This window comes from Stenella coeruleoalba (genome assembly GCF_951394435.1).
Source record: "Stenella coeruleoalba genome assembly, chromosome: 1".
In the NCBI taxonomy this organism is placed as follows: Eukaryota; Metazoa; Chordata; class Mammalia; order Artiodactyla; family Delphinidae; genus Stenella; species Stenella coeruleoalba.
The window spans coordinates 32,504,380-32,524,090 of record NC_137169.1 but is presented as its reverse complement, the minus strand read 5'-3'; the positions used below and the strand labels follow the sequence as shown (position 1 = coordinate 32,524,090).

The 19,711-nt window shown below is 39.6% G+C and overlaps 1 protein-coding gene across 5 annotated transcripts in view; it reads right to left on the bottom strand.

Moving 5' to 3' along the window:
* Positions 1–16,571: 16,571 nt before the first annotated feature.
* SMAP2 (small ArfGAP2) overlaps positions 16,572–19,711 on the bottom strand; it is a 47,773-nt gene continuing 44,633 nt past the window's right edge. For all 5 annotated transcript variants that reach the window (XM_079938066.1, XM_079938068.1, XM_079938065.1 and 2 more), the window contains one exon: positions 16,572–17,897. In XM_079938066.1, the coding sequence (XP_079794192.1) occupies positions 17,772–17,897 (126 nt within the window). In that variant the 3' untranslated portion in view covers positions 16,572–17,771. The remainder of the gene's footprint in view (positions 17,898–19,711) is intronic.

Below are 19,711 nucleotides of genomic sequence, written 5' to 3'. Positions count from 1 at the left end.
GTAAAAGAATCCATACCACTTTCACTTAATATGTACGTGGAAAAGACTGAAAGTGGAATGGAATCCAGTGTTTCATTAAAAGAATACCACGGTCAGGTAGTTGTTTGTCCTAGTATTCAATAAGTTCTCACGTTAATTGCTTTGCTTATATTTCTAAAATGCCACAGAATAACTGTTACCGGTAATCTCACCAAGCAGAGTAACCATTGCTAACATTTGGTGCACAGACACCTACACGCACACAATTTTTAAAATGCATTTTTATGTATTTTCTGCAAAAACGATTATACTGTAATGCTGTTTTATTTTCTACATCAATAGCCTACAAAAATAACAATTCAGAAAATAGAATAAAACTATGTGATTGCTGAACTTCCCTGGTGGTCCAGTGGTTAAGACTCTGCGCTTGGACTGCAGGGGGCGCGAGTTCCGTCCCTGGTCAGGGAAGTTCCGCTAGCCGCGCGGTGCGGCCAAAGACAAAAATCCACAACAAAACAAAAAACCTATGTGATTGCTAGCTATTATGAACTGAATGTCTGTGTCTCCCCACCCAGCTCTCCAAATTCATATGTTGAAGCTCTAATCCCCAGTGTAGCTATATTTGGAGTAAGAAAGTACAGATCTTGGACTTCCCTGGTGTCGCAGTGGTTAAGAATCCACCTGCCAATGCAGGGGACACGGGTTGGAGCCCTGGTCCGGGAGTATCCCACATGCCGCGGAGCAACAAAGCCCTTGCGGCTGGGAGCCACAACTACTGAAGCCCACGTGCCTAGAGTCCCTGCTCTGCAACAAGAGAAGCCACCACAATGAGAAGGCTGCACTGCAACAAAGAGTAGCCCCCGCTCTCTGCAACTAGAGAAAGCCCCTGAGCAGCAATGAAGACCCAACGCAGCCAAAAATAAATTAATTAATAAAATAAATTAAAAAAAAAAGTACAGACCTTCCTGGGCTTATGATGGGGTTACATCCAGATAAGCCCATGATAAATTGAAAATACAGTAAGTCAGAAATGCATTTAATACAACTAACCTACCAAACATCATAGCTTAGCCTAGCCTACCTTAAACGTGCTCAGAACCCTTACATTACCCTACAGTTGGGCAATATCATCTAACGCAAAGCCTATTTTATAATAAAGTATTGAGTATCTCATGTAATTTACTGAATACTGTACTGAAAGTGAGAAAAATGGTGTGTGGGTGCAGAATGGTTGTAAGTACATTGGTTGTTTATCCTTATGACTGTGACTGACTGGGAGCTGAGGCTCACTGCCACTGCCCAGTATCATGAGAGGGTATTATACCAAATATTGCTAGCCCAGGAAAAGATTAAAATTCAAATTGTGGTTTCTACTGAATACATATCACTTTCACACAACCATAAAGTTGAAAGATTATAAGTTGGGGACTGTCTGTAATTAAGATTAAATGAGGTCATAAGGATGGGGCCCTGATCCTATAGAATTAGTGTCTTTTTAAGAAGAGACATCAGAGGGCTTAATCTCTCTCTGAAGGCAGACCCTGAGGAAAGGTAATATGAGGATTTAGCAAGAAGTCACCATATACAGACAGTAAGGGAGCCCTCATCAGAAACAGCTCCTGCCAAATCTTGATCTGGGACTTGTAGCTTTCAGAACTGTGAAAAAATAAATTTCCATTGTTTAAGCCACCTAGTCTATGATATTTTGTTATAGTAGCCCAAGTAGACTAACACACCAGCATATAGTATTTACAGAGTATGAAGCTTTGTTCTAAGTGCATTACATATTTTTAAAATTAATTAATTATTTTTTTTGGCTGTGTTGGGTCTAAGTTGCTGCATGTGGCTTTCTCTGGTTGCAGCAAGCGGGGCCTACTCTTTGTTGTGGTGCCCAGGCTTCTCACTGCAGTGACTGCTCTGTTGTGGAGCATGGGCTCTAGGCACATGGGCTCAGTAGTTGTGGCTCGCAGGCTCTAGAGCACAGGCTCAGTAGTTGTGATGCACGGGCTTAGTTGCTCTGTGGTATGTGGGATCTTCCCAGACCAGGGCTTGAACCCGTGTCCCCTGTGTTGGCAGGCAGATTCTTAACCACTGAACCACCAGGGAAGTCCCGCATTACATATTTTAACCAATGTAGTCCTCGTAACAACCCCTTGAGGTAAATGCTATTATTATTCCCACTTTGCAGATAAGAAAACTGAGGTTTGGAGAAGTTAAGTAACTTGCCCTGCATCATACAGCTTGCAAGTGGTGAATCCAGGCAGTCTGTGCTTCTGTCTACTACTCAACAAAAAAACAGCATAAAATATAGTAAAAAGTTAATGGTAGAGTCTAGGTAGTGGTACATGGATGCTCACTGTAAAACTCTTTCAACTTTCCTGTATGTTTAAATATTTTCATACTAAAATATTGGAAAAATATTGCTAAGAACGAACAACAAGAGTTATGCAGGACATTATAAATAAAACCACAAAAGTTACTGATTTAAATGGAGAGAATAATGATGTACACCATGTTCATGGATTGGAATAAAACATTCTAAATATGTCACTTTTCCTCCTTTAATGCTCCACAATCAAAAGCTCAACTTTTCCTTTTATTAAATTAAATGATTCTAAAGTTTACCTGGAATGGTAAGTATTCCAGAATGGCCAGTAAAATTTTCCAAAAATAATGATGTCAGACTTGACCTACCAATATAATTGGTATAAATTGTTTTACCAATATAATATAAGGCACAATAATCAAAATAAGATAAAACTAGTGCCAAAATATACTCATAAATTAATGAAATGAAATTGGGACCCCCGAAACAGACTTGGTAATTTACTTAAATTTAAAATATTATAAAAGTGGCATTACAAATTAGTGGAGTGATGATGAATTATTCAGTAAGTGTCATTAGGACAACTAGTTAGCCATTTAGGGAACTGAATTAGTCTGCTTGGGCTGCTACAACTAAATACCATAGACTGGATAGCTTAAACAGCAGAACTTTTTTTTTTTTTACAGTTCTGGAGGGTGGGGAGTCCAAGATCAAGGTGCTGGCAAGGTATTACATTCTGAGGACTCTTCTCTTGACTTGTAGGTAGCTGCCATCTTGCTGTGTGTGAGACCTCATGTGAGGTCTCACATGACCTCTTCTTGTAGGCATATACAAAGAGAGAGTGAGCTCTTTGGTGTTTTTTCTTATAAAGACACAAATCCTTTACTTAAGACCTCATTTAACCTAAGATCTTATCTCCAAGTACAGTCATATTAGGGCTTCAAACTGAATTTGAATTGGGCAGGGACACAAACATTCAGTCCACAACAGGAACAAATCAAGTTGGGTTTCTACTGTACATGTTACACATCATATAATTTCTGGAAAGTTATTAAAGTAAACTACTAAAATGTTCAAAGAAAGGTGATTCTATGCATAGTTTTGTGATTAAGTCTCTTTTATTTGCAAGGAACAAGTTCACCAGAATTGCTTTCTAAGTTCAAAGGATGATGATGATGGTGATGATGATAATGATGGTGATGATTATTGAAAGGATTCTGGAGTGTCTTTGGGTCATCATAGCCATATAATTATGATACTGGTGTGAAAAATGACAAATAAACCAATGGAACAGACTAGGGAATCGAAAAATAGATTCTAGTATATATGAGAATTTATTAAATGACAAAGATGGTAGCTCAATTCAGAAGGAAATGGGTGAATTGTTTAATAAGTGAGGCCTATGGAATTTTAGTACTTACCAATCTGGAAGAAAATAAAAACAGATCCCTATCTTAAACCATATTCAGAAATATTCCAGTTGTATTAAACTCTTACATGTAATAACAGAACAAAAATCTTGCAAGAAAATCCAAAAGAGTACATATACAAATAGAACAGTAGTTACCAGGGGCTGGGGAGAGAAGAAAATGGGAGTTGTTCAATTGCTATAAGGTTTCAGTTCTGCAAGATAAGTTCTAAAGACCCACTGTACAATATTGTGCCTATAGTTAACGATACTGTATCGCACACTTAGAAATTTGTTGAGAGTAGATCTCATGTTATGTGTTCTCATCACACACACAAAAATAAGAAGGACTCAAGGAAACTTTTGGAGGTGAAAATAGATTCTATATAGATTCTGCTTTCTTAATTGTGGTGATGGTTTCATGGGTCCATGCACATGTCCAAACTCATCAAGTGTAGACATTAAATACTTGCAGTTTTCTCGTATATCAATTATACCCCAATAAAAATGTTGAAAAAAAGTACGTATGCAATCTATTAGTGGGAGAAACGTTTTTAACAAAAAGTCTGAAAACTTGATCAACATACTTGACTAGATAAAAATTTAAAACTCTTGTAGGCAAAAGATCACTCAAACAAAGTCAATATACAGATGACATCTGAAAAAAATATTTGCAATGCAGATAGACAAAAATATGTATTTGACTGTAAAATATCATTTATTTTAAATACACCATTATTTATGTACTACTAATAAAGAAAAATGTTGCAATTAAATTAATACACAGTTTTTTACAGTGTAGAATTTTATTTTATACTTAATGAAGGAGCTCTTTCAGCCAGACTGGCATGGATTCTTGGCATGGATTTTCGTTACATCTCATGCTGCTCTGTTTCTGTGCCTTTTTATGTACATCATAATTTTTTCATTGTAATGCCAAACCACTCTGTAACTTTTACGACATTTAACATAGTAATTAAACGCAACAGTTCCAGTACCAACAATGCACATAACTTAACCAATGCTTGGGCACTGACAGTCAATAACAACAATACCTCAACTACTGATTTCAAGTCAACTTCATCCCTGTAAAATAAGTGGAGGTGGGGGGGAGAAAAAAAATAATCCAGTGAGAAACTGGGCAAAGAACATGATGATTAGACAATTCACAGAAGAGAAATCCAAATAGTCAACAAGCATATGAAAAGATAGCCAAACATGCAAATTAAAAGTAATAATGAGACATCACTTTACACCCAAACTGGGCAAAAATAAGAACTATAACAGCTATTGCAAGTGGGAATGCAGGGAGAGATTACTCCCATACGTTGATTATAGAAGTGGACACCTGTCTTTCTGGAAAGTAATCTGGAAACATCTCTTAAAATAAAAAATACATACTCTTTTTACAAATCATTCCTACTTTGAGAATCTATCCCTTGGAAAAAATAGTGTTGTTACAAAGGACAACTGTACAAGAATTGTTATTGCAGAACTGGTTTTACTGGCAGAAGATAGGAAAGTAAATGCCCACCACTATGGAAACTGCTGAATAAACGATGATTGGCCCACACCAAGAACTTTAAAAAGGCCTTATAAATGAATCAGTTGGAGCTATACCATCACTTGGTGGGATTTCCACGAGATATTTTTAAATGAGAAAGTATTAAATTAAATCATGTGAATTTCTTAATATTTGATCAGTTTTGACATACAAAAAGGCAATATATGATTCAGACTAATAATTATCCCCCAAATATGTATATTTGTGTGTATATATACAGGTATATGTGTGTATGTAAATATACTACTTATTATATGCATACTTACATTGGTGCAGAGTATCTGAATGTAGAGAAAAATACATGCTACACTGTTAACATGCACAAATTAAACAAAAGGAACATAACATGATCCTAAAGCAGATCATTGTAACACTGTGCTTGAACTGGGGATTTATGCCAAATGATGCTGGCTGCATTATATTGAAGCTTTCAACTCCCTTTATTTCAATAAATGTGTTGAAAAAGAGAACAAATTTTTCTACTGTAAATAGGAAAGCATTACATGCCACAAAATAAATAAAAATACTGAATCCAAGAAATTAAAAATTTAAATAAAACAATGAAAAGAAGAAATAATAACTCAGTCAATTTACAAAAGTACATATCTGAAAATAAGTTTCTCAATGCAAAGAATGGAATTGTTTATCAATTTAAAAGTAGGGAGAGATATTTGGATTGATGTCACTGAAAAAAAAAAAAAAAGATGGGCTTCTACATTAATGTTTCTACTTTTCAGATTTGATATGAGCCAGTACTGGAAATCCTAATTCACTTGCATGCATGGTATATAAGGACAAGATAACTGCATTTCTGATGGAGTTAGAAACTAACCAAAATTATGAGAAATTTTTGTCTAATAATTATTTCAATAGGACATCTAATACAATACCTAGAATTTGATCTTCAAAATGTGTCAAGTTGTTTGATTAAAGATCGGAGATACTGGAGAGAGGGCTCCTTATCTATTCAACTCTGCCACCAGATTCAGAAAATCCCTACGAAGACATTTTAGCAAGTCTTTCAAGTGTCTCTTCATAATCTTCAAAATATAGTACCAGAGAGTAGTTCAGATGAGTTAATCAGCATATCATCCAAACAAAAGGAACCCAACTCACCATTTTATTTTATTTTTATAGATAAAAGAACTTTTTTTTTTAATTAAAAAAATTATTTATTTTTGGCCGCGCTGCACGGCTTGTGGGATCTTAATTCCCCCACCAGGGATTGAGCCCAGGTCCATGGCAGTGAAAGTGCTGAGTCCCAACCACTGGACCACCAGGGAAGTCCCCCAACTCACCATTTTAAAGAGGTCCACCCCACGGCTCCAGTTACACAACATTGTTATTCAATGATTTTGATCTTTCAAGTGGAAAACTGGTTTAAACCTTGCCTTGCAGGACTGCATTTAGATTGTTCAAAGGATAAATCTATCTGGAGCCAGTGCCAGTTAGGAACATGCTCTTACAAATGTGATCCAGAAAGATGAAGTCATTTTAGCATCTTGAAGAGATGCTGCTCTTCAGTGGTTTCATTCAGAACCAATGAGCTTCTGAATGAAACAGAACGTGTTTGAAATCATTGCCCATCTCTTCATGGATCTGAGAAAATGGGAGAATTCAGTGACCCTCTCTTATAGGACTGATAATCTTAACTTTGTTAGGTATTTATCTTAAACCTTCACGCCCAGATTCTCCCTGTGCATAATTGGTAAATTTTATTCAAATCACCACTACTGTTCACATTTCTATTACAATTTTCAGCCTTATCCTTTAGAAATACCATTTTCACCACTGATTCATGATAGGGTCAAAAGGAAATTAACATTATGATTAGTGAGAGAGTGAGGCCCAATTCAATTTACAATTATATAAACTTCTACATATTTTCCATCACAAATGATTGTCAACTTCCAGCAGGAGGAACTGTGCTAGCACTCAGAATCATCTATACTATACTATCTATACTATCCATGCTTATGATGGTAAGTTTAGTTACAGTCGCCGACGCTGTTTGTGTCCTGTGCATACCCTTCAGACTTCCCAGTGTGCTTCAGCGATGCCAGCTGCCAGTATCTGCATCTCTGTGGTTGGGCAAGGAATTAACACTGATAACCCTCCCACTACACCCACCACCGGGGCTCAACCGATGACTCTTGCCGGTTGGCTTGACAATACCTCGTCTGCTCACCACTAGGTGGAATGATTCTGAGATTTGTATTATGCAGTTTCCCAGAGTTTCAGTGTGATTAAGCTCCAGTCTCCTACAGAGATAACTAGCTTAATAGTGTATCCTTTACTGGCTATCTTCTTTTCCCTGTCTCATTTCCCCCACCCCCTATTGGTATTTCCCAAATAAACTACTTGTGCCCAACCCTTTGTCAGGATGTGTTTCCGAGAGAACCCAAATCAGTCACTGAATGTGTGAACAATGATCTTACAAGTCATGCAGTCCTTGTAAGGTGAGTGCCTTACCAGCCTACACTACTCTAATCCCAAGCAATAATATCCTTGAAATTCCATATTTAATGTACCAATTATATTTCTTCTAATACACATTAAAAATAAATACATAGAAAATTCATCAAGCTATACATGTATAGTTTGTATACTTTCCTATATGTAAGATATACTTCAATTAAACAGTTAAAAAGATAAATATGTAGCAATTAAAATTGTCTTTCACATAGAGAACAGACTTGTGGTTGCCAAGGGGGAGGGCGGTGGGGGAGGGATGGACTGGGAGTTTGGGATTAGTAGATGCAAACTATAACATATAGAATGGAGGAACAACAAGGTCTTACTGTACAGCACAGGGAACTATATTCAATGTCTTGAGATAAACCATAATGGAAAAGAATATAAAAAGGAATGTATATATTTGTATAACTGGGTCACTTTTCTGTGCAGCAAAAATGAACACAACAGTTTAAATCAACTATACTTCAATTAAAAATAAAAAATAAAATTGTCTGAAAGTCATCCCTGGTTCTGAGCTTCTGCTTCCAGTGAATTCATTCAGTTTATAAATCATCTTGCCACTCCACTTAAAAAATCCAGAATTTTGCTGGAGTCCTTTCTCCTCAAAGGAACAACCTTCACTAACACATGAGAGTTAACAGATGGTTACTCTTTCTTCTCTTGTCCTCTCTGGAACAATCCTCCAGGGTCCGTTGGTTTCACTAGGGGGTGGGCACTCAAAGCTAATGCCCTTTCTCCATCCTGGGAGACAATGGGAGAGATTAAAGCCACCTTCTTCTTGCTTTCCTTAAACTCCCACAATATTCATAAACCAGACTGAACAGTCTTATGAAAACTTTTATGGGAGAGTCAGGGAAATTCAGAATTACAATCGTAATGAACTTGAACTCTCTTAGAAAGAAAGTACTTGACACTTTGGACTTCACAAGGACTGTAGTCACAACCCTCGTCCCACAGGTGTTATTGTCCTTGAGGCTCTCAGTCCATAACTCTCTTCCCTGGGAAAACTGTACCCCTTTCCAAAAGAAGGGTCCCATCCTCTGGCCTTTCTGCCTTATTAGCCCTTGTCTTGTGGTCTTAAGTTCTAGTTAAAGGGAGCAGATGGAACACATGTACTTAGCTCCGCTCCCTCACAAAATCCCATCATAACTGCAGAAAAAAGGGATTTAAAACCGAAAGCATAAATCCAGAAGACAAGAAATGGATGAATGATGATAGCTTTATGAGTTCTTAAAAGGCTGAATCCTAAGTGAGCAGTGGGGAAAGCCAAGAAGCAACCTGATTTGCATTACAGAATCCCCAAAAGCAAACAAATTGGTTGCCTGGGGTACTTCTGGAAATGGGGAGTGAAAGCAATGTTAAACATAGAATATTGGTTGCAAATCTGTTAGAAGCAGTTAGATTTCCAGCATCTCTACAGTACTCCACAGTCAGGTGACTGTCCTTTATCTCTCTGTGGGAGACTGGAGGAGTAGTATAAGGAGAAGATAAAACAGAGGGGTCTCTGAACTGAAGAACACCAGGCACAGTTGAGGGCAGGTACTATGCTGGAAATGGAGGAGGGAATGGGGCAAGGACACATGAAAATTTGCACACGGAACTTGAGACTCCCAGTCTTCTTCCCAGAATGCTTCCACACAGGTCTGTACTCCCTGGGTAGCAAATTTGAAAACACTTCTCCAGTGACTCCAATCGGCCCAAGAGAAAAAGATCTAAAGATACTGACATGGAAGCTTCTCCAAAGATATGGCCCAGGCAGACCACTACCCAGTTCATTATGGGCAGCTCTGGTCCCATGGCACCTAGGGTCTCATGATCTGGGATTCAATCCCCACCAAGGCCAGGTGGGGAAATAGTTACTTGCCAAAGAGGGCATAGCTTTGAAAACCATAATTGCCTTCTTGGTGATTCTTTAATTGGGGCTTATAAGAGTGTCCAAACAGTATCCTGATCTGCTACTGATCTACTGAATCATGCGGACTGAGGGAAGAAGTACCTGTAGCCTGAACAACAGGAACATTTGTCACTCTGGACTCCACTTGAAGTAGGCAGTTTTTCAGGTCACCTCCAAAATCCGTTGTGTCAACACAGCCAACTATGGTATATTTGCTTTACAAATCCAAAGGGACTCATCAAGTGCAGTACTTCTTTTTTAATACAGAGGGTAGCAAGTTCAGCATCGTGTTCTTTCCTTTAAAAGGGTCAGCCCGGGGACTTCCCTGGTGGTCCAGTGGTTAAGACTCCACGCTCCCAATGCAGGGGCCACGAGTTTGATCACTGGTCACGGTGTGGCCAAAAAATAAAAAAAATAAAAGAATCAGCCCAACATGCCTCAAATAATTCATTGATGTGGCAGGACTCCTTGTAGATTAGATTACATGATAGATTGCCTATTACTTCCTGCTTAAAACAATAATAATCATTTATTATCTCTCACAGTTCCCATAAGTCAGAAATACAGACAGGGCACAGTGCAGACAGCTTGTCTTTGTGCCATTATGTTGGGAGCCTAACTGAAAGACTCAAAGGCAAAGAGCTGGTCGGTGCTTTGTGACCACCTAGAGGGGTGGGATAGGGAGGGTGGGAGGGAGGGAGACGCAAGAGGGAAGAGATATGGGAACATATGTATAACTGATGCACTTTGTTATAAAGCAGAAACTAACACACCATTGTAAAGCAATTATACTCCAATAAAGATGTTAAAAAAAAAAAAAGGCAAAGAGCTGGAATCATCTGAAGGTTATTTACTGCCATGTAGGCCTGGCCAGGGCTGTTGGCCAGAAACCCACATATGACTTCTCTATGTGGCCTGGGCTTTCTCAAAATCTGTTGCCTTGGTATGAAGGGCAAGAGTCCCGAGACAGAGAGAGAGCCAGGAAGAAGACATATGTATTGCCCTTTTATAACCTAGCCTGAGAAGTCACACAGTGTCATATCTGCTGCATTCTATTGGTTGAGGCAGTTATAAAGGACTACTCATGTTCAAAGGGAGAGAAAATAGATCCCACCTTTCAATGGAAGAATGCCAGTGTGGGATGGGGTATATGTTGGTGGGAGCCATCTTGGAAAATACAATCTACTGTGGTGAGAGAGCCAAAGCCTCTACAGATTGAACAATTGCATAGATCTAAGAGGTGTCATATTCCTCAGATGGGGTGGTAAACTCACACTGCTGTTCTACCAAGGGAAAGCAAATTCCTTCTGATATTTTTGTTTATCAGGATAAATTCCCTCTCCAAAATTATAATGTTAATAGACATATACCATGTGTCAAACACTATCCTGATTAGATTCAGTAAGGAAATAACTTCTGGAAAAGCACCTGTAATGAGTATCACCGAGTTTGGAGGTATTAACCTGAAGAAGTTAATGGTAATTTACTGTCTTTCTCCCAAACCCATCCATCTTTTGCACCAGCTAGACTGAAGTTAAATGGACATGTGGTTCTTAAATTCTCCCAGAGATGTAATACTGCTACTGATTTATTATTTTGATAGGGAAGAGCTCCAGGAGCTTCCTCTTCTCCACTCTTTTCTCAACAGTCCTTACTTCACTGGTCAGCAAGCCAACGTGAGAATCTTTCAATTGCTAAGGGCATCTTTTCCAACTAGACACTCAGAAATGGGGAAACTACTACGGGAGGGGTTTAAGGTTCCTTCGGGCCTATGGTGAGACTGAATTAGTTCAAAACTCCATCATTACCTGATCTCTATATGCTTCCATTCTGACAAGTGGCCAACATTATGGGTACTAAGGACATACTGATAGCTAACAGTTAGTGTCCAACTGTTGCCAAAGTGTTTGTGTAGTTTCCCTAGCGTATTGACCCAGGTAAAATGGTAACGGGTCCCTTTGGGGAAAGCCAGAAGTAAGATACACATTGTACACTTATGGGGCTTTTATAAGCTCCCTCCTCAAGGACACCTGGACTCTGCATTTTTCCATCGGCTCTAGGTCTTTGAACTAGCTCAGGTCTAGCAATAGAATACAGGGCTACATTTTTATCTTGATGACATCTGTCTCCAAACCTGGAGAAATTTTGGCTATGCAGATCAAGCAGGGCTTTAGTGAGCTGCTACTTATCTGGGTTCCTATCCTCAATTAATCACCTCCAAAGATCTTGGTATCCATTCTGATTACCATAAATTGCAGGTGGGCCACTGTTAAAGGCTACTATTGGAAACGTCCCAACTCCACTGAAGATAGGGAGTACACTTTAGCATTCTTGGCCTCTAGAGAACACCTGCTAAGTCATGTTTTAAGGATTCTAAAACTCCTATAAGAAAGTATGTCTCAAGCCACTGGGTAAAGGGAATGCCTTCAGGGTTCTACCAGGGACAGGTTGGGAAAAGGGATGACATATTTGGTAATTCATTCCAGAATTCCTTGAGTTTTGGAATCTTTTCTCTACATTATACAAAGGAATTTCTGTCTTCCCAGCTTTTAGGATTGGCCAATATAATGTTTATCTATTTTAAATATGCCCAGATGCTGCATCCAGGACATTAAATCTAAGATCTGTGGTACGTGCATGCATGCCAATACATACCACCTGACCCTAAATTACATCTTGGTCTTCTTGATCGAACACTCAATATTTTCATATGGATTCCTCATATTTTTGCCAATGACTGTGTAAGTCCCTTCTTCCAGGTATTATTTGCTCCCTGATGTGATATGATGTACTCCAGATAAACTATGAGATATTCTTGTCAAAATATTTAATGTGAATCTAGACATACTTTCTAGTTTCCAGGTAGATGAAAATTGTAGAACTTTCTACGAATTGGCTTCAAAAAGTCAATGTCATGGGGAAAAAAGGTAGAGACATTGTTCCAAATGAAAAGAAACTGAATAGACCAAATGCAATGCATAAACCTAAATTGGATCTTGGTTAAAAAAAAAAAAGGAACAGAAGACATTCTTGGGATAACTGGCAAAAATTAAAAATGGACAGAATTTTAGGTGGTATTGAATTATTGTTAACCTTCATTGGTATGAAAATGGTATGGTGGTTATATAGAAGAATATATCACTCTTAGAAGGTGCATGCTCAAATATTTAATGGTGAAGTATCATTATGTCTGCAACATACTTTCAAACGACACAGTGAAAAATGTTTTCAACATTAAGTTTGTGAGATTTCTCTATGTGGTTGTATATAACTCTGGTTTGGCAATTTCCATTGCTGTTTAGTATTCTATTACATAAATATACTACAATTTCTTTACCCATTTTTCTGCTGATGGACATCTGGATTGTCTCTGGTTTGGCGATATCATGAATAATGATGAACATTCTTATGCTCATGTGCATGCATTTCTATTTGGTGTATACCGAGGAGCAGAATTACTGAATTATAGGTATATCTATGTAGCAACATTAGTAGATAATACTAAACCATTTTCCAAAGTAGTTGTATCAATTTATGCTCCTACCAGTTGTGTGTTCCCATTGCTCCACATATTTGCCAACACTTGGATTATCTTTTTTCATTTTAGCCATTCTAGTAGGTGTTTAGCGATGTCTCATTGTGGTTTTTATTTGTATTTCCCCAATTACTAATGAGATTGGGCATCCCTTCATATGTTTGTTAGTCATTTAGGTAGCCTCTTGAAGTGCCTAGTCAGGTCCACATTGTCTTTTTCCATTAGCTTGCCTTTTTCTCGTTTTGCAGTTCTTCATATATTCTGAATACAAGCCCTTTATCATGTGTTTCAAATATTTTCCCTTACTCTGTGGTTAGCCTTTCTACTCTGTTAATGGAATCTTTTGATAAACAGTTCTTAAATTTAATCTAATCAAAGTATACAGATGGCAAACAAACATTTGAAAAGATATTCAACACTACATATTAGGTGACTGCAAATTAAAACAGCAGTGAGGTACTACTACACACCTATTAGAATGGCCTAAATCCAAAAACACTGACAACACCAAATGCTAGCAAGGATGTGGAGCAATAGGAACGCTCATTCATCACTGGTAGGAATGCAAAATGGTTCAGCCACTTTGGAAGACACTTGGCAATTTCTTACAAAACTAAATATACTCTTATCATATTATCATGCTCCTTGGTAATAACTCAAATGGACTGGAAATTTATGTCTACACAAAAACCTGCACACAGATATTTATAGCAACTTTATTTATAATTGCCAAAACTTGGAAGCAACCAAGATGTCCTTCAGTAAGTGAATAGATAAAATAAACTGTGGCACATTCAGGCTCTGAAATACTATTCAGCACTAAAAAGAAATGAGCTAACAAGCCATGAAAAGACAAAAATGCATATTACTAAGTAAAAGAAGTCAATCTGAAAAGGTTACAAACTGTATGATTCCAGCTCTATGACATTCTGGAAAAGGCAAAACTATGGAGACAGTAAAAAAAAAAAAAATCATTAGTTTCCAGGAGTTATGTGAGAGCAAGGGATGGATATGCAGAGCACAGAGGGTTTTCAAGACAGTGAAACTATTCTGTATTATACTATAATGGTGAATACATGTCATTGTACTTTCGTCAAAACCCATAGAATATACAACACCGAAATGAACCATAATGTAAATTATGATAATGACCTGTTGGTGTAGGTTCATTGTTTGTAATAAATGTACAGCTCCGGTGCAGGATGTCACAAGCGGAGGAGGCTAGGTGGGGGACAGGGGCATATGGGAACTCTCTGTACTTTCTGCTCAATTTCGTCGTGAACCTAAAACCACTCTAAAAAATATAGTTGTTAATTGTTTTAAATAGTTTTACCACAGGACTTTTTGGAGCCATTACTATTTGCTTTTGTTTTGTTTTGGTTTGGTGCGCACTGCACAGCTTGCAGGATCTTAGTTCCCCGACCACGGATAGACCCAGGACAACCAGGTGCAGTGAAAGCACCGAGTCCTAACCATTGGGCTGCCAGAGAATTCCTTTTTTTTTTTTTTTGGATATTATACTCTAGATCTGTCAGTACAAGAAGTGATACAACATGCAGTCTTTTCCAAACTTATTTTAGCATTTTTGTGTTACCCTTTTAGCACCCCACGTGCCTCATAAGCTGTTCGTGAAATGCTGCTCCAAGCAGCTCCAGTCTCCCCACCTCCACTACCAAGGCTCTCATTCAGCTCTTGCCCTGCTCTGGTTCCCTAGACCTGGTCTTGTTCTCTCAAACACACTGTTGTCAGCAATCCAAGAGTGAGCCGCCTGATACTCAGATCTGACCATGTCACTCCACTGTTTACAATGCTTTAGGCTAAACTCCTTCCTAGGGTGAAGGAAGCCCCCCGTGATCTGGCCCAAACCCACTTGAGTCTCACCTCTCACCACACCTTGACTCACATCACATCTTAGAAACAGAACTGCTTGTGCTTCCTGGAATGTTCTGTGCTCTTGCAGGTTTCTGTCTCTTCCTTCACATGGTACTGTCTGGACGACTCTTCTCCTCACCCCCACCTCACCCACTGGTTAACTCCTCCCTGGCCCCCAGGACTCAGCTCAAATGCCTCTGACCTTAGGAAGGCTTCCCTGACCTTCCTAGCTCCCATAAAACATGTAAAAGAGATTCTAAGTCTGTTGCCCCATGATTCTGTAAGCTTCTTGAGAGCAGGGACTACGTCAGATTCATTTTTTTCTTATCTCTTCTTCCCAAATTCTAAAAGCTGATGGCCCCCAAGGCTCAGTCCTCTTCTCTTCATGCTCTCTCCTTAGGCGATTTCATCTGGTCTCATGGCTTTACATACCATCCACACCCTGATGACTCCCAAACCAATACCTCCACCGAACGATTTCCAACGCAGACGCCTACCTTTGCTCTCATTTTTTTCCAGATCTCCACACGATTGGCTCCTTATTCAGGTCTCAGTTCCAATGTAACCTCCTTCTGACTGTTCCATCCAAACGGTCCCATATCCACCCTCTAAACTTGTCTTACCTTGTATTATTACTACCTGAAATCAAATAATTTAGTTACTTGTTTATTGTCCATCTCTCCTACCACTCTACCCCATGAGATCAGGGAGTTTTGATTCAGTGCTTCATTCCAGAGCCTAAGACAGTGCTTGGCACATTGTAAGCACTTGTTAAATATTTGTTGAATGAATTAATACCTAACACATAATGGCACACAATATGTGCTAACATTTGAGTGCAAAGTGCCCTGTGTGCTAAATGCACCACAGGAATTGCTTCATTTTACCTTAAGTATTACCATGAGTCCCATTTTACACTGAGACCCAGGGGCTGAGTAGCTTGCCCAGGTCACAGAGTAAGAAGGGATATGAACACTGGCAGTCTGATCCAGAGCTGACTTTCTTAGCCACTGTGCTATCCTCTCACTTACACCTGGAAGTATTCAAAAGGTGTACTCCAAGGAAGGGTGGGTGTGGGCTCAGCTTTTTATTGGCTGGAGGCTGGGGGGGGAGTGCTTCTAGTTCTGATGTTCTGGGACTCCAGTAGGTACAGAAATCCAGAGTTCCCTCCCTCACAACTCTAGACACCCCTGGAGAAAGGCCCCCTTTCTGACTGCCTGGGCCTGGTCCTGGCCCCTGGGTATGTTCTGTACAAAGTTTTTTGTTTTTTAATGGAAACACAGTTGACTTACAATGTTGTGCTAATCTCTGCTGTATAGCAAAGTGACTCAGTTATATACATATATACATTCTTTTTTTATATTCTTTTCCATTATGTTGCTTATCCATCCTAAATATAATAGTTTTCAAAAATACGGAAAGTGAGGGAACTGCCCCTGGAAAGCAGAAAACCTGCGTGGAACTCACCCTCCTCCAAGAGGGACACAGTGAGAGCAAGCGAGCGGTCCTTCCCTGCAATATTTATTAAGGAATTTACACATACACAGGAGAAAGGCAACCAGGAGTTGTGATTCCCAAAGATGAAATCTTTTAAGCAAAGTTTTCTTGTTTTAATTTTCAAGTAGGGTGAACGATGACTAAGAGGAAAGCTGCCCAGGCACTCTGCCTCATACACCTGGACAGGTGGGGACACAGAGCAGCCTGGACACACCGGCAGGAGAGAGCAACTGGCAGGGCGGAGAGGGGAAAGGAGGACGGGAGCTACCAATGAGATTGTACCTTTTTTTAACTAAAGAAAAACTGGCAACAGTTTTAGGCTGTTGTTAAATTAACTCCTCTCTGTTGCAAACCTAAAACTAAAAAAACAAAACCAAAAATACCCAGAGCAGATGGGGAGGGAGTGGGAGGTGGAATACACACACACACACACACACACACACACACACACACACACAAGCAGTACACATGTTAAGCTCTGCATTCCCACGGGAGGGGTTGGTCCTCCAGCCACAAAGTCAGATCCTACTGAAGGCAGGATGGAGGCAGGGAAATGGGTGTGTGTTTTTGTGGGGAACCTTCGTAGAGTCTTTGGTGTTAATAAAGGCTGGCCGAAGCAGCAAGTCCTGAAGCCTCAGATCCAGAAAGCAATTCAGGGCAAAGTAGAGTCATATTTTTGCTCGTCCTCGTAGGAGGGCGTTTGCCTCATGCCAGGGCTAGGGCCAACCTGCTCTAAGACTCAAGGAATATTTAATTTGATTTCATTACTTTCTTCATTCCCGTAAGTCAGGGGAGCATGATGCCTCTGTTTTCACCTCAAATTTAAACATATGGAAATAGCTTATCAGACCTTTCTGAGTCTGATAGGAGGTTTCACCTGGTGGGAAAGGTGCTCAAAGGTGTGCACATTGATCCTGCTCTAAGTGCCTTCTGCCAACAGTTGCTAAGGTGCTGGTACGAGGAGAGGACCAGGGCTGAGGCTGGGGAGGGAGTCAGGAGAGCTAGGGGACAGGCACGACAGAAAACAACAGAGAGGTCCGCGTGTTTGGGATGTGGCTGGGCTGGGCAGAATGCCAAGTCCCAAGTGACGGATTGAGCAGTTTCTAAACCAAACAGAGAGAGGTAGGAAAGGGGATGGGGGTGGGGGAGCAGCTGGGGAAAGAGGAAACGGGGAGAGAGGCGGCTGAGGAGAGTGGTAGTCATCCAGGTGCGTTGTGTTTATTTCCACATCTGAGGGCTGAGAGTCTGATTTGCTGCCTGTCCGTTCCCGCCGTTCATGGACTGTCCATAGCTCAGCATGCCGTTGGCGCCACAGAAGTTCATCCCAGCCATCTGCTGGGTCATCTGAAAGGGAGAGAGGAGACTCTCAGACCAGGCTGTGGGCCTGTGGCCAATTAGAGCAACAGGCAGGGAAGGAGTCCTTCCGCCTGCGGGGAGGGGAGAGTGAGACAAAGGGGAGCTCTGTCGTGGTACATAACTGCCCTGAACCCTCTCGGATCATTCCGAGGATACCAGACCACGAAGATGAAGGCCTTTCCAGAAGGGAGATGTTGTCTGAGACTAGTGCTCAGTAAGGGGAAGGGGGAATCCTGGAGCGAGTCAACATAAAAGCGGCATGGGAGGTTAGTCTCTCTCTCTTTTCCAATCTCTCATCCTGAAAAGAAGGGGCCTGTTGTGAACTGGCCGTGGCCAACCCTGAGAGTATAAAGAGAAGCCTCCACGCTGGTGCGCCTGTCTTATCTCCAGCAGAGTCATTACTGACAGTGTCAGGGAAAGTACTCCAGCAGAGAGAAGAAGAAGAAAAGGAAACTGGACGATTCAGAATGAACAAAGGAAGGCAAAAAAAAAAAAAAAAAAAAAAAAAAAAAGACCAACATGTCTTCAGGACTTCAGTGTATGAGAAGGGAAATTGCTGGGAGAAAAGAGTCGGTGGCATCAGGCCTGGGTGGGGTTGGGGCCTCTTTATGAATTCAATTGAAAGCCTGGGCTCTGGCAGTGAACAGAAGAAGCTATTTCTCAAAGAAAAATGCCTTAAATTTCCCAAGCCTGGTCCATTTTCTGTTTAAGTTCTTTTCCTTTAGGAGAAGGTATAACTATTTTCCTTCCACCAGCTTTTAAAGAAAATTTCAAATTTACAGAAAGGTTGAAAGAATAGTACAATGAAACCCATATATCGCTCCTTAAATTCACCAATTGTTAACATTTTTGCCTTATTCTCTCTCTGATATATACATATGTGTCAGCTTTTTAAAATTTTTGATGGGCACTGAAAATTGCACATATCGTGACATTTCACCCCTTAATAAGTCAGGAGTCATCTCATAAGAAAGAATACTTTCCTAGAACCACATTACAACTAATATGTCCAAGATGTTTAATATTAACACTATATTCTAATATACATTACGTTTCAATTTTACATCTCTTTAGTCTCCTTTAATCTAGAAGAGTTCCCCCTCCATTTTTCCCTGACACTGTTTTAAGAGTCCAGGTTGGTTATTTTACAGAAAATACTTCAATTTAGATTTATCTCATGTTTTCTTATGACTGGATCCAAGTTAAATGTTTTGGGCAAAACTTCTATGTAAGTGATAATGTGTCCTTCTTAGTATAAGATACCAGGAAGCACATGAAATTAATGTGCCCCACTGTTGATAATTCTATGTTTGATCACTTATCTAAGGTTGTATCCATCATATGTTCTTTCACTGTACTTAATAAGTAATCTGAAGGGTATTTCTTTGAGAATGTGTGAATACCCTGTTCTTTCTACAATTATTAGTTGTCACTCTTCAGCAAAGAAGGCTTTCCCTCCTTCTATCCCACACCCACTTTTAAAAAATATCACTATGGACTCATGGATTTTTTTTCTTGTCTACAGAGTCTAAAAGTTTACTGGGATATGTTAGAGTTGACCATTCTGAGTCAATTTTTCCAGATACACAGTGGGTTCTTTCAATACTATATTCAAGTCTTTTATTTCTAAGAATGGTTTTGTATTATAGTTTTAAATATATTAATTCTGTTCCACTATTTTGTCTTTTTCTTTGGGAGTCTCCAAATATATTTATGTTAGGTCTTCTTTGCCTAACTTCTGCATTACTTTCTCTCTGATTCTTATTACAGCTCTCTATATTTAGTTCTCTTCTCTGAGCTGT